The sequence below is a fragment of the Mercenaria mercenaria genome, chromosome 9 (assembly GCF_021730395.1).
Source record: "Mercenaria mercenaria strain notata chromosome 9, MADL_Memer_1, whole genome shotgun sequence".
Lineage (NCBI taxonomy): Eukaryota > Metazoa > Mollusca > Bivalvia > Venerida > Veneridae > Mercenaria > Mercenaria mercenaria.
Window position 1 is genome coordinate 59,068,948 of NC_069369.1, and position 14,030 is coordinate 59,082,977.

The 14,030-nt window shown below is 35.9% G+C and overlaps 1 protein-coding gene across 7 annotated transcripts in view; it reads left to right on the forward strand.

The window, feature by feature from the left end:
• Positions 1 to 14,030, forward strand: part of LOC128559530 (kinase non-catalytic C-lobe domain-containing protein 1-like) — a 73,694-nt gene that overhangs the window by 38,433 nt on the left and 21,231 nt on the right. For all 7 annotated transcript variants that reach the window (XM_053551489.1, XM_053551487.1, XM_053551491.1 and 4 more), the window contains 11 exons: positions 41 to 155; positions 1,676 to 1,812; positions 3,304 to 3,462; positions 3,761 to 3,838; positions 4,606 to 6,382; positions 6,754 to 6,901; positions 7,357 to 8,161; positions 9,876 to 10,041; positions 10,684 to 10,775; positions 11,317 to 11,522; positions 11,896 to 12,006. In XM_053551489.1, the coding sequence (XP_053407464.1) occupies positions 41 to 155; positions 1,676 to 1,812; positions 3,304 to 3,462; positions 3,761 to 3,838; positions 4,606 to 6,382; positions 6,754 to 6,901; positions 7,357 to 8,161; positions 9,876 to 10,041; positions 10,684 to 10,775; positions 11,317 to 11,522; positions 11,896 to 12,006 (3,794 nt within the window). The remainder of the gene's footprint in view (positions 1 to 40; positions 156 to 1,675; positions 1,813 to 3,303; positions 3,463 to 3,760; positions 3,839 to 4,605; positions 6,383 to 6,753; positions 6,902 to 7,356; positions 8,162 to 9,875; positions 10,042 to 10,683; positions 10,776 to 11,316; positions 11,523 to 11,895; positions 12,007 to 14,030) is intronic.

A 14,030-nucleotide genomic window follows, 5' to 3' on the forward strand; every position in this document is an offset into this window, starting at 1 on the left:
ATATGTACAGATGGACTAAGAGTCTTGTTGATATATTTAGGGTCTGACAGTGTCTGACATTTTGGATGCACTAGAGAGGAACCTGGCGGAATCCGAGTTATGGGCATTGTGTAAGGAGGGTACTGCAGCGTTACAGAGGAAAAAGAAACATTTACGTAAGTTTCAGTTGTAGCTTAATTCTTTTACTTCTGTAGTTGTCGTACCTGTTGTATCAAGTATCCTAGTACAAGGCTATAATTTCTTTCAGATCTTTGGTTTTCTTTTGTTTAATGTTACATATACTGGTAAAATTGGAGGGTTTAAAATATCATATTTGTACTTCGCCCAATTTTTTTTAGCTCACCTGTCACGAAGTGAGCTATTGTGACCACTTGATGTCCGTTGTGCGTCGTCCGTCAACAATTTCTTAAAAAAATCTTCTTGAAAACCACTGGGCAGAATTACACCAAACTTCACAGGAATGATCCTTGGGTGGTCCCCTTTTAAAATTGTTCAAAGAATTGAATTCCATGCAGAACTCTGGTTGCCATGGCAACCGAAAGGAAAAACTTTAAAAATCTTCTTGTCCAAAACCACAGGGCCTAGGGCTTTGATATCTGGTATATAGCATCATCTAGTGGTCCTCTACCAAAATTGTTCAAATTATCCCCCTAGGGTCAAATATGGCCCTGCCCTGGGGGTCACATGGTTTATATTGACTTATATAGGGAAAACTTTGAAAATCTTCTTGTACAAAACCACATGGCCTAGGGCTTTGATATTTGATATGTAGCAGCATCTCGTGGTCCTCTACCAAGAATATTCAAATTATCCCCCTAGGATTAAATATGGCCCCGCCCTGGGGGTACCAAGTTTTACATAGACTTATATAGGAAAAAAAGTTTAAAAATCTTCTTATCTGAAACCACAACACTTAGACCTTTGATATTTGGTTTGTAGCATTGTCTTATGGTCCTCAACCAAAATTGTTCAAATTGTACCCCTGTGGGTCCCAAGTTTTATATAGACTTGTATAGGAAAAAGCTTTAAATATCTTCTTGTCTGAAACCATATGACCTAGGCTTTTGATATTTGGTATGATGCATTGTCTAGTACTCCTCTACCAAAATTGTTAAAATTATGCCCCTGGGGTTAAAAAGAGGTCCCGCCCTGGGGTCACTTAGTTATTATGTGAGTTATATACTGCTATTAGGAAAAATACTTAAAAATCATCTGATCCTATTTCCAAGACTGTTTAATTATAATTACCTGATGGCCCCAAGTAATATGATGTCACTTGACTGTGACCTTGACCTACTGACCTTCTTTCTTGTTTTATAAGATACAGCCTTGAAATTTTGATGACGTACACAGTTTTGCACACAAAACATAAAACTTAATTTCATTGACCGTGAATGTGACCTACTGACTTTCTTAATATTTAATCATCATTTTGACATTTGAAACATGTAGCTCATATTACTCAGGTGAGCGATATAGGGTCATCATGACCCTCTTGTTTGTTGATGAGATTGGGTAGAAAAAAACTAACAGAAATTAAGGATTTTTTTATTGAAAATAATTATGATATTGCTATAATTCCTTCATTGCTTTTTGAGAGCAGTTTTAAAATAAATTTCATAAGCTGTTTTTCCAGGCCAATAAATTTTGTAGATGAATATTTTATATTTTACAGCTGCATACCTGTCACCAGATACCCTGGTTATTAGAGAGTCAGGAAATGTGTCATTTAAAGCAATCCCAGAGGAAAAGCCATTAGAGGTGATATTTATGGCTCCAGAATTGCAGAAGAAAGGAGAACTCTCAGAAAAGGTTTGCTCTAATCAAGATTTTAATTTGCTATTGCAATTGCTTATTACTGAAAAAATGGAAGCAAATTGAATTTGCCTGAAATAGGCAAAAAAGCTGTCACCTCAAAAATTACTTTTGAGATTATTTCAGCAATGTTTCTGAATTCTTTACTTGAAGTGTCGGTAAATAATTGTCCAGTTGAACCTATTTTAGCACTACATGTGTTAAGCAGTCAGTCAGCTTATTTTCCAGATTGAAATTTTGCTATTTTCGTCTGCCTTAATTGGATACCTGCCTTTAGAAGCCCCCTGCCTTAAGCAGATTCATTTTGTTACTCCCTGGACAAGTTTGACTGTAATCAGTTTAAAATTCAATATTAGCATTTGCTCCACAAGACTTCAATATTAGTGTTACTGTCTTTATTTTGAAAAGTGCAGGCACATCCATGGAAAATAGTCAAGCCTGTGTGTTTTAACCTCAATAGGCCTCTGCCCAGGTGTCGTCTATTGCCTGAAAAGCTGCTTGTAAGGACATCTTGAGTTTTCCACTACCACTAAAGTTAGCAAGTTAACATATGAAATAAATTGTGTTCATATGGCTTTAAACAAAACAGAACAAACAAACAAAAAGTAACAGTGCCTCACTTAGCTATTCAGGGCTCCATGAAATAAACATTGTTGCAGATGCATATCAAGTTAAGATATCAGACTTCCACATTTCATGTGCCATAAGTTTAGTCTATGTAGGTTGAACAGTAGTAAATAAATTTTCCTTATGTTCTTTATAAAATAAACAATCTTCTGATAGCTGTCACACATAGCCAGGTCCATTTAAAAAAAGAATTACCAACCTTATGTATATAAATGACCTTTAAACAATAAAAGCAACATGGAATGTATGGGTAATGTATCTTCTAAGATATTTTGTTTGCCATGTCAGCACTATGGAACATCATGAAAATAATCATGTGTAGTACGGTATGTTTGAATTTCAAAAAATGCAAAGGATCTCCTTGAAAATGCTACCAGTGAAATAAAATTAGCAACTTGCTTACATAAAACATTAAAATGCATCTTTAACCGAGAAATAAATGAGGAATTTTTTCCTTTCACCATATGAGCCGTGCCATGGGAAAACCAACATAGTGGGTTTGCGACCAGCATGGATCCAGACCAGACTGTGCATCCACGCAGTCTGGTCAGGATCCATGCTGTTCGCTTTTAAAGCCTATTGGAATTGGAGAAACTGTTAGCGAACAGCATGGATCCTGACCAGACTGTGCAGATGCGCAGGCTGGTCTGGATCCATGCTGGTCGCAAACCCACTATGTTGGTTTTCTCATGGCACGGCTCATATTTTGACTAGCTCGTACCAGTAAATGCCATTTTATTAGCAAATTACTACTGTGATACCTATAGTTACAAGAGAGTATAAGTAGCTTCAGTATTCTTGAAAAGTCATTGCATTAAAAAACATACATTTATCTTCATGGTTCCATCTTTTTCTTCACAGACTTGTCTGTTTGGTCTTAGTGTGACATTGAGGTGTGCTGCGGGGAAGAAATACTCGTCAGTATCGGCGATGAGTGTCAGTTCCGATCTGAAAGACCTACTACAATACCTCGCCGACAGTAACCCAGTCAAACGTCCAGAACTTGTCGATATTGCAAAGGTAAATTTTATAATTCCAGTTCTACAGTATTGTGAAAGACAATAGTATCACATAGGAATGATATATGATTCTGTATGCTATTTTGACAGGTTGTTAATGATTTATTTTGATTTATATACCAGTATGCTAACAAGTTTGTTTACTGAATGTAATGGTTGGATAGAAAATTTATGAATTACTGGTAGTCTGCAGAAGTTGTCCTACCAAAATGCACAACACACACAAATATGTTTTTCCATGTAGAATTGTAAGTATGGTTTGTTCTTTTCAGTATATATTCTGTTGCTTACAATTACAGGTATGCAATGAACACAATAATGGGACCAGTTCTGACAGTGTCTGTGCTAAACTATTCCAGGAGGCCTATCAGGCAATGGTAAGTACTTTTAAATGGTTGTTTATTTCACATGCATTCAGTATTGTATGAAAATGGTCCAGTAGAGGAAAGTAGTTCTTTACCATATTGTGTAACATTGGCAAGAAGAATGAGAATCTGTAGAATGATCAAAAAACATTTTTGTCTTTGAATTTTAATGGTTTACCATTACAGTGCAAGTAAGTTATCTTTATCTCTTACATTTGTTCAGGTGTTCTAAAAATACAGGTTTAAATAATTAACAACAGTTACTTGTTTGATTAAGATAAGAAATTAGCCTAGGCTACAAAAAATAGTCCTGAAGGCTAAAGATTGATTTAATACTGATGGTAAAAAAAACTGAATCTTACACTGCAAAGTAATTTAATTTTGTTGTCATGAAATTCATAGTTTCAACTAATATAGGTATTTTGTTTGGGATTTTGATTGGTGGCATTCAATGTTTGGAAATGAAAAACTCATAATGCGATTTTTGTTTGCTTGTTGGAGTCGAATTTCACGAATTGAGACAGCTTTGAAATTCCCCAAAACTAGTTCCATGTAAAAAAAAATGACTTGACAGTATTCGAATTATTCATGAATCAAGCTTTATGAGAAAAATCACTAAAGTAATATCCTCTTATTTGTAGAAGTGGTCAGAAAAGTTTTGTCTTGAAGCAGTCAACGATTTAGCAACTAAATTTAAAGCTTCATAAACTGTATAAAATTTTTAAGATGTTGCCTTTCAGTGATCTTTACATACTTAACAATCTCATCATTTGTTGCAGAATGAAAAGGAAGAAGCCAGTCAGAGACAGCAGAAAGAGGCTGCTGCAAAATCAGAGATCTCACAAAAACAGAGCCCACCTTCTGCATTTAAACCTGCAGGTGGCTCCTCCTTTCAACCAGTCAAACCTGCCCCAGTAGGCGGGGCTTCAGGAGGAGCATTCTGTCCAGTGCCTAAGAAAATTAGTCCAAATAAGGAAAATACAATCTCTGAACCCAGAATACCAAGTGCTTTCTCATCACCTGCTACACATTTTAAACCAATCATATTACAGCAGACATCAGCCAATGAAAAACCTGCTACTGTACAGGAAGAAAAAACAAATACTTCAAAAGAAAAATCAGCAGCTAAGTCCTCAGTACAAACTTCACAGAAAAAACCCAGTCCAGATCCAAATGCTGATAAAGAAAAAGAAGTAGTGAAAAAATTAAAGGAATTAAAAAAGAATTTAATGAAACACAAACAGCCGTCTATGGCTAAAGAAATAGAAAATGAAGATAAAGTGTCAGATACATCAAAAGAAAGTACCAGTAAAAGCTCAACACCAAATAAAAAATCCTTGCCACCTACACCAAAGAAATCCAGCTCCAAAAGCAGTGAGAGAAAACGCAGAGGCTCGAGTGGAGCTCTGGACGCATTACTCAAGGAGATACAGAAACAGGGCAATGTTCCTGATACTCATTCTTTAGCTTCAGCTATAGCAGGTGTCCTTCACAACCATCTAAATCAGGGAGATTCTTCAACAAAAACTGAGAACCAGCCTAAAAATACTGGTGACCTTGATATGACAGTGACGTCTGCTCAGGCAAGTTTAGGTCAAGGTCAGACTTTACAAAATTTGAATATTCCGTCTCAGTATCATTCTCAGTTGTTAGGACAGACAATGACATTGCCTGGAATGCAGTATGGAGGGAATGTTTACTCAGGTCTTCCCCAGTTTCAGTTCCAACAGGACCCTGTGACTGGATTTTTACAACTTGTACCAGTGGTTGCTATGAGACCACAAAGTGTGCATAGTAACAGTGGAAGTGTGCATAGTGCCAGGGATTTTACTTCACCAACTGGTTCTAGTTCAGTGATAAAAGATATAAATAGTCCAGAAATGTCTCCCAAAGCTTATCATAATCAAAGTGATTTAAGTAATCAGAGTGCAATATCAGATCCGTCTGGGTCACGGGGAAAAGCTCCCCATGGTAGAACTGCTAAAGACTTAGTGCAAAAGACAGCAAACTTGCGTGCCAAAAACTTAGGCCGTCCTTCGCCATCTAATTTATTAAATATTCCGAGAGAATTAAGTGGCTTACAGAAATGGAAATCTGACCATGCTTTAGATCGTGGGGAGGCACAGTTTTACTCAGACAGTGAACGATTTCACAAGCATGGTTCATTTTCTAGTCTTTCATTTTCAAACAAACTTGCTACAGGTTTTGTGTTTGACGATTCAATGCTAAATGCTAATAGAAATGCTCAAATGGCGGGGTTTCCTCGACCTAATGGAGGACCGCATTACCGCTCGCCTGAAGAAATGCATAGACATATTCTGAACTCTACCGCATCATCTCCCTCCCCGTCAACACATGATAGTGGGATCGGGGGAATGAATCATGGTATATTCCGAGGTAACGTACCAGGATCTGATGCTACCCTTATGGATAGATTACTTAATAGTAATGAAAATGGGAAGCAGCAAAGAATTCTGGGTAAAATTGTTCACCTCCTTAGAGAAGAGTTTGCCTTTGATGGTTACATGGAAAATGGTGTGGAAGACTTAGCTATGGGTAAGTTTTGGTGGTTCAATTTTATATTTGCTGAACTGGTTTCACTTGTTAGATGAAATTTCATTTGATCTAAACAAGAGATATTGTTGTGCACTATGAAAGTACTCTTTTTCTGACAGAAATGGAAAAATAAACCATTAGTTACATGTGCATTCAAAAGATAACTTAATAAGTAGTCGTCATTTTGTTTGAGATTTTTTTTGCAATAAACGGAAGTTACCTTTTAACTAAAAACATATATATTAGATATAAAAAGGACTTCTATAGAAATTTTATAAGAATTTTGAAGGACACTATTTTAACTGCAAGCCATCGACTTTCAGTTCAGATTTTTTCATTCCTGTAGTAACTTAAGAACGTATTTCCTCCAGCTGAGTATATATCGTCACTGGGAGTGTTGAAATGGGAAACATTTAAGAGTGCCATCAGTGAGAAATACAGTGACATCTACTGGCATGACGAGTTGTTGAAGAACCTGTATGCTGCTGTCAATAGTGGCAGACCTCCATCTGGGAGCAGGTAAATCATAATTATGAATTTAAACCTATTTTACGAGTCCGGCAATTGATAACCGTTACAAAATAACTGCATGTAATTATGGAATAATTCTCAGTAAATGAACTTCTTAATTAGCAGTACACGGTTTTATTTCTGTTGGTAGCAGATTTTGATTTTCAGCTCTCGAGCAAGAAGCAAGCAACTGTGTACAAGTTAAGGAAGCAACTTTTGAGTATAAGCAGTGAGAATATTTTCTACATAAAATAGACTTTAGCAAAATGCAATAATTTCTGATGTCAAAACTATTCATTTAGATAAACCAAATGTTACTGGTAATATGATTTTTGATTATAGACTTCTAACATTATCACCCAACTTACTGACTTTTTTTAAAACTCCACTTGCTAATGATTTTCAAGCCAAACTTTAATTTTGGTTTTAAACCCATCTTAGCCATTTTTTTTTAACCTTTACAGAGGAGGTTCTGGTCAGTCCCGAGGACCAGCTGGTCAAAGGAAACAGAGACAAGCTGGGAACCAGGATGATGACTCATCAGGACTCTCAGAAACCAACGAGGGCTCAAGGAAGACAACTCATGAAAGACTTCAACCACAGTTGTCGCCCTTGCAGGGTCAACAGAGGTTGAATGTAAACAAAAACAATCAGCATGCTGACACGTCAGATTCCACAGACACAGAGAATTATGGGAAGAGACGACGTATAAAAACTAAACATGAATTGGATAAAATGAAAAGTTCATCTAATAGTAATTTGTTAACAGAAAATTCTCAGCCTACTATAGGAAATGTGATAAATATGCCATCTAATAGTTCTACTAGTGTTTCTAATAACCAGGCTTCCAGTCGTGTCAACTTGCCACAAAGCACTGTGATAAACAGACAACATTCTGTTGATAATATGGTTCCTTTAGCACAAAATTCTCAAAGTATTCCTAGACCAACCAGTCTTAGTGCATCTTATGACTCCCCACAAATGCAAACTTTAAGACAAAATTCAGCACCAGGAAATGCATTACAAGGTAATAGTGATTTGAAACAGAACAATTTGACTGTGAATGGATTATCAAGTCCACAAAGGTCAAGTGACAAGGACACAGGGTTGTCAAGGGAGATGAGCCTGTCATCACACAGCAGCAGTCAGTCTGACCTAGTTAAGGAAGGTGAGGGTGTTGCCGTGGAAAAGAGAGGTCATGTGGTGTATCACTGGGCAATGATACAGCTGTGTATGTCGCAGGAAATGGAAAGATTCATGCAAGATATTGTAAGATTTAGTTTTTTATTTTATACTTTCCAGCAAAAACCTGGAACATATTAGTGAAATAAAACACAGTTGAAACTCAAGTATCTCAAGTCCAAAGATAACTGACTAATAGAAAATTTGACTTAAAATGATATTTTATGCAAATGTTTAAGGGACTGGACTTTTGAAATAATCAAGCTCGAGATACTGAATTTCAGCTGTAGATATTTTCATGTCTCGAAGCAGTAAGAGTATCATTAAATGGAACTACATCTTAATGCAAAAGAATATGAATTATAGATAATGGGAAATTCTTTCAAAAATATATTTCAGTAGGGTATATAAAAGTATACATGAACTTTAACACACCCCTATATTAAAATGTAACAGAATGCAAGAAATTTCATCTAAAGAAAGTGCAGTCAAAGCCAGTACTAAAGACGACCTCTGTATAAAGGTCACAACTATAAAACCTGCTTATAAAGGCCAGTACATCCCTTTCCATTTAGCCATATGAAGTGTTAGTTTACCTGTGTTAAAAGACCACCTGACAACTTTTTTTCCCCCAAGGGTGGTCTCTACAGACAGGTTTGAATGTAACATTTTTTCAACACAGATAGTACGATGTCATATCTTTGTGACAAACTGGTAATGATACAAAGCACCTGAAGCCCGCCCGCTTAGCTCAGTAGGTAAGAGCGTTGGTCTACGGATCGCGGGGTCGCGAGTTCGATCCTCGGGCGGGGCGTATGTTCTCCGTGACTATTTGATAAATGACATTGTGTCTGAAATCATTAGTCCTCCACCTCTGATAATTCATGTGGGGAAGTTGGCTGTTACTTGCGGAGAACAGGTTTGTACTGGTACAGAATCCAGGAACACTGGTTAGGTTAACTGCCCGCCGTTACATGACTGAAATACTGTTGAAAAATGGCGTTAAACCCAAAACAAACAAACAAACAAAACAAAGCACCTGACTTTGCACTAGTAAAATTGAGTTTAAATCATTGAAAATACATAAAATGAAAAAAGTTTGATTGTTTTCACATGCAAGATCGAAATTACATTTTGCTTGTGAACTTCGTATTTAAAGTTTTCACTCATGACTGTGCCTCTCTTGAAAGTATTTTGGTACTCACTCTGATGTCACTCTGAAACAAACATATTTCCAAAATATCAAACATGATATTAACATTAAAAAATGACATTAATAGAATATTGTACAATGCTCTTATTTGCTTTATTTATTTTTACTTTGGACACAATAATCGAGTCTTGCAAAGGAAACTTATTCATGTATCAGATTATCTGATATAAGATATAATTATCAATTTTAAGATATTTGCTTTCTGTATACTTGTAGGAAATATTTTGTGTTTTGTACATAATATTCTGCTTAATATATAGAATCATCTAGACATCCTGCAGTTTTATATTGTTGTCATAGAGGGAACCACTATAGATGTTTAACCTTTACCCTGCTAAATTTCTAAAATGGACTAGTCCATCATTCAATTTGGGCAGTATCACTTATTATTCAAAGTGGTGTTCACTAAAAATTTACCGACTTAATAGCGGACAGTGCTGACCATGATCAGCCCGCATGGATGTGCAGGCTAGGCTGATCAGGGTCTGCACTGGTTGCAAAGGCAAAATCACTTGCCAGCAGGCTAAAAGTTAAATTATTTTGTAAAATATGATTTAAATAATGTTATCTTTCTATTTTCCATTACAGGATGAACAGAACCATAAAATGTTGTTATCAAAGTTATCTGCCCTTAGTCAGGAAATCAAAATGGAGAAACGCTCAAGAAAAAGAACTCAGAAATTTTATAAAAGTCTTGTAGACACAAACAAAAATAGTACTTTTGAAGTGTCTAAAAATGACAAAGCAATGAAAGGTAGGAATCATAAATCCTTGTTTGACTTCTGTTTTACATTAACTTGTATTATCATATCTCAAGTAAACACTGAATGTAAAATTTCCATAGACAACATTTCTTTATTTTGAATACTACATTTCAAATACTATCAAGATGTGGTTATTGTTTTGAATATGACCTGGCTTGGTGTTACACATTTCCAAGACCTAGTACAAACAAGCCTGTTAATGATTTGATATAGTGACTGGGTATATGCTTTTTCAAACAGTACCCTAGGTGTTACCATATTCTTTCCTAAACCTTGTACTAAAAGCTTTCCAGTGAGTCCTACTTAAATCTAAGGAGACTTTTCTATTTGACCTTTAGCCTGCTAAATTTCTAAAATGGACTAGTCAATCATTCAGTTTGGGCAATACCATCTATTTGAGGGGGTGTTCACTGAAAATTTACTGACTGAATAGCGAACAGTACAGACCTTTGTCTGCACTGGTCGCAAAGGCAAAATCACTTGCCGCCAACAGGCTAAAGGTTAATTATTCTGCCCTATAAAAAAGAAATCAAATGATGTTGCTACTGAAGTCTACATTATTAACGAAAATATTAATTAGATATTGCACAGTAACATGTACCAAAAATGTTAAATTATTTCCTGTTTTACAGCTGAGAAGACACAGTTGTTACAAGTTGCCAAGGACATCACTGAGATGACACGAAGAATCGTGTTTATTGACCTTTGTAAAACCCATATACAGGTAAATTGTATAACTATCTTATTTCTAAAAAGAAAACATCTTTCAATTTATTAAACATTTTAATGTATTAATCTTAGAGATCTGCCTTCATCAATATTTGGAAAACGTGTTTAAATCAGAATTCTAATATGCTTGCCTCTGTTAGACACTCTTATGCTTCGCCCTCGTGAAATTATTACACCCGACGTATAACCACCCATCTTGCATAAATAGTGTTAAAGCACTCTTTTGCTATAAATTATTTCTTAAATGAACTTAGTGGTTTTCTGTGTTTATTGGATTTTGTTCACAGGTAAAGCCCCTTTGGAACTTTCTTATCATAAAAAAGGGCTATATAAATCTGGTATAATATACTATCTTTAGCATAGGTTTAGAATGTCCCCAAGTTTGTCTTCAGATTAGTGAAACAGAAAACATTAGAAATAATTTTAATTACCATTGTTTGCAGGTGTCAGGGTACAAAAGGTTCTTTTTTCTTGAATTTATGTTTAAGGAGATACATGTACTGAAATGCTTTTCATGATGTGTTCCTGTGTTTCAGATGTTATTAGCAGAGCTTCAGGGTATAGATGTCAGTTATCTTCACTCAATAGCAATATCTGCCCCAGGGGAGCCCCTGCATCTCCAGCCCCGCCCTGACAATCCCCTGCTACAATTCCAGACTCTGCGTGAACCCCACACAGGTTGTGAGATACAAGCCCTGCATGCCGGAACTCCTGAAGGTCTCATGGCCTACCTGTTTGCATCGTAAGTATATCAAACACACATAGTTTCATACAAAAGGCCAAAGTTATTTATCTAGTCAATCAGGGTACGAGGTTATGAATTTGAGTTATGAGACTAGTCTAAACTTTTGAGCATTTGATTGGTTGCTCCATGGAACAGTTTTAAAATTGACCAATGGTAAGGTTGCATTCTGAGACTGGTTCTCCAAATTCAGTTACATGATTATTGATGACAGCTGTGGCAAAAAAATGTGAAAATCCTAGAAGTTTTATTTATTATTTCACCTTTCTGTATTCTTGCAGAATTTAAACAGATATTGCACCTTTTTTTATCGCTTAGTTGTTAATTTTGATATTTCTTACATTATAATTAAAAAAGCTTTTCTGTTTTCCAGCACTGCACTGAGTGATGGTTATATACACCAGTTCCTTTTTTGTTACCGTTACTTCACCACAGCAACAGAGGTCATGACCTTTCTCATCAACAAGTTTGCTGCGGCAACTAAGTAAGTATTTAATAGTAATACTGTTAACTCAAGACAGTTTCTGTGAATTGGTTACATGAAACCCATAGAGTTGCTTAACCACTTAAGTACTAATTGTATTTATTCCATAGATAAGAAATGTTTCTTAGAAATGTATCAAAATTTCTGCCTCTTTTTCTTATCATGATAATTGCTCAAAAGTTTCCCAGCCGTGTATTTGTAAACAGTAATTTCCTTTGCTTTGCATATTCACAGACAAGCTTACAGATAGCAAATATTCATGTATTTCATCCAACTTCTTAGCATTACTGAATAATATAATTTCATATCCCCATATTTCTGTACCAGAGTACTTGTAGATTTTAGTTGCTGCTGCAGTTTCAGCAAAATGTACACATAGAATTGTTGTTTTTTTTTTTATTAGTTATCCCTGTAATTGTAGAACAGTTTTTATTTTTTGAGAAAGCACCTAGTTTTGATTTCTTTTAGTTGAAAGCTTTCTTTTGACTTGTGAAGTTGGAGAGTGGAGTGAATTGGCATATTTGTGTTAAAATGATATGGAAAGAAATTCAACACTTTGAATAATTCCATAAAGTACTAGAAGAATTTGCAAAAGACATGATTTTTATGTCTGAAATTTTAAATAACTAAAAGTAGGTATAGTTGTAATTGAAATATATTTTATATGGCCAGAATCTCATAGATAATGAAAATGTTCTAATGTACATAATACCTGAGTAACAACTTAATATTCAGTCATTCTTTTAGTCCATTAGTTCATTACTGAAAGAAAGCTGCTTCAGAAATGTACAGTTATACTGTATATTGTACCAGAGCAGCATTTTTAGCTCACCTGTCACAAAGTGACAAGGTGAGCTTTTGTGATCGCGCAGCGTCCGTCGTCCGTCGTGCGTGCGTGCATGCGTGCGTGCGTAAACTTTTGCTTGTGACCACTCTAGAGGTCATATTTTTCATGGGATCTTTATGAAAATTGGTCAGAATGTTCCCCTTGATGATATCTAGGTCAAGTTCGAAACTGGGTCACGTGCGGTCAAAAACTAGGTCAGTAGGTCTAAAAATAGAAAAACCTTGTGACCTCTCTAGAGGCCATATATTTCACAAGATCTTCATGAAAATTGGTCAGAATGTTCACCTTGATGATATCTAGGTCAAGTTCGAAACTGGGTTACGTGGCATCAAAAAGTAGGTCAGTAGGTCAAATAATAGAAAAACCTTGTGACCTCTCTAAAGGCCATATTTTTCATGGGATCTGTATGAAAGTTGGTCTGAATGTTCATCTTGATGATATCTAGGTCAAGTTCGAAACTGGGTCACGTGCGGTCAAAAACTAGGTCAGTAGGTCTAAAAATAGAAAAACCTTGTGACCTCTCTAGAGGCCATACTTATGAATGGATCTTCATAAAAATTGGTCAGAATGTTCACCTTGATGATATCTAGGTCAAGTTCGAAACTGGGTCATGTGCGGTCAAAAACTAGGTCAGTAGGTCTAAAAATAGAAAAACCTTGTGACCTCTCTAGAGGCCATATATTTCATGATATCTTCATGAAAATTGGTCAGAATGTTCACCTTGATGATATCTAGGTCAAGTTCGAAACTGGGTCACGTGCCATCAAAAACTAGGTCAGTAGGTCAAATATAAGAAAAACCTTGTGACCTCTCTAGAGGCCATATTTTTCATGGGATCTGTATGAAAGTTGGTCTGAATGTTCATCTTGATGATATCTAGGTCAAGTTTGAAAGTGGGTCACATGCCTTCAAAAACTAGGTCAGTAGGTCAAATAATAGAAAAACCTTGTGACCTCTCTAGAGGCCATATTTTTCATGGGATCTGTATGAAAATTGGTCTGAATGTTCATCTTGATGATATCTAGGTCAAGTTCAAAACAGGGTCATGTGCGGTCAAAAACTAGGTCAGTAGGTCTAAAAATAGATAACCTTGTGACCTCACTAGAGGCCATACTTGTGAATGGATCTCCATAAAATTTGGTCAGAATGTTCATCTTGATGATATCTAGGTCAAGTT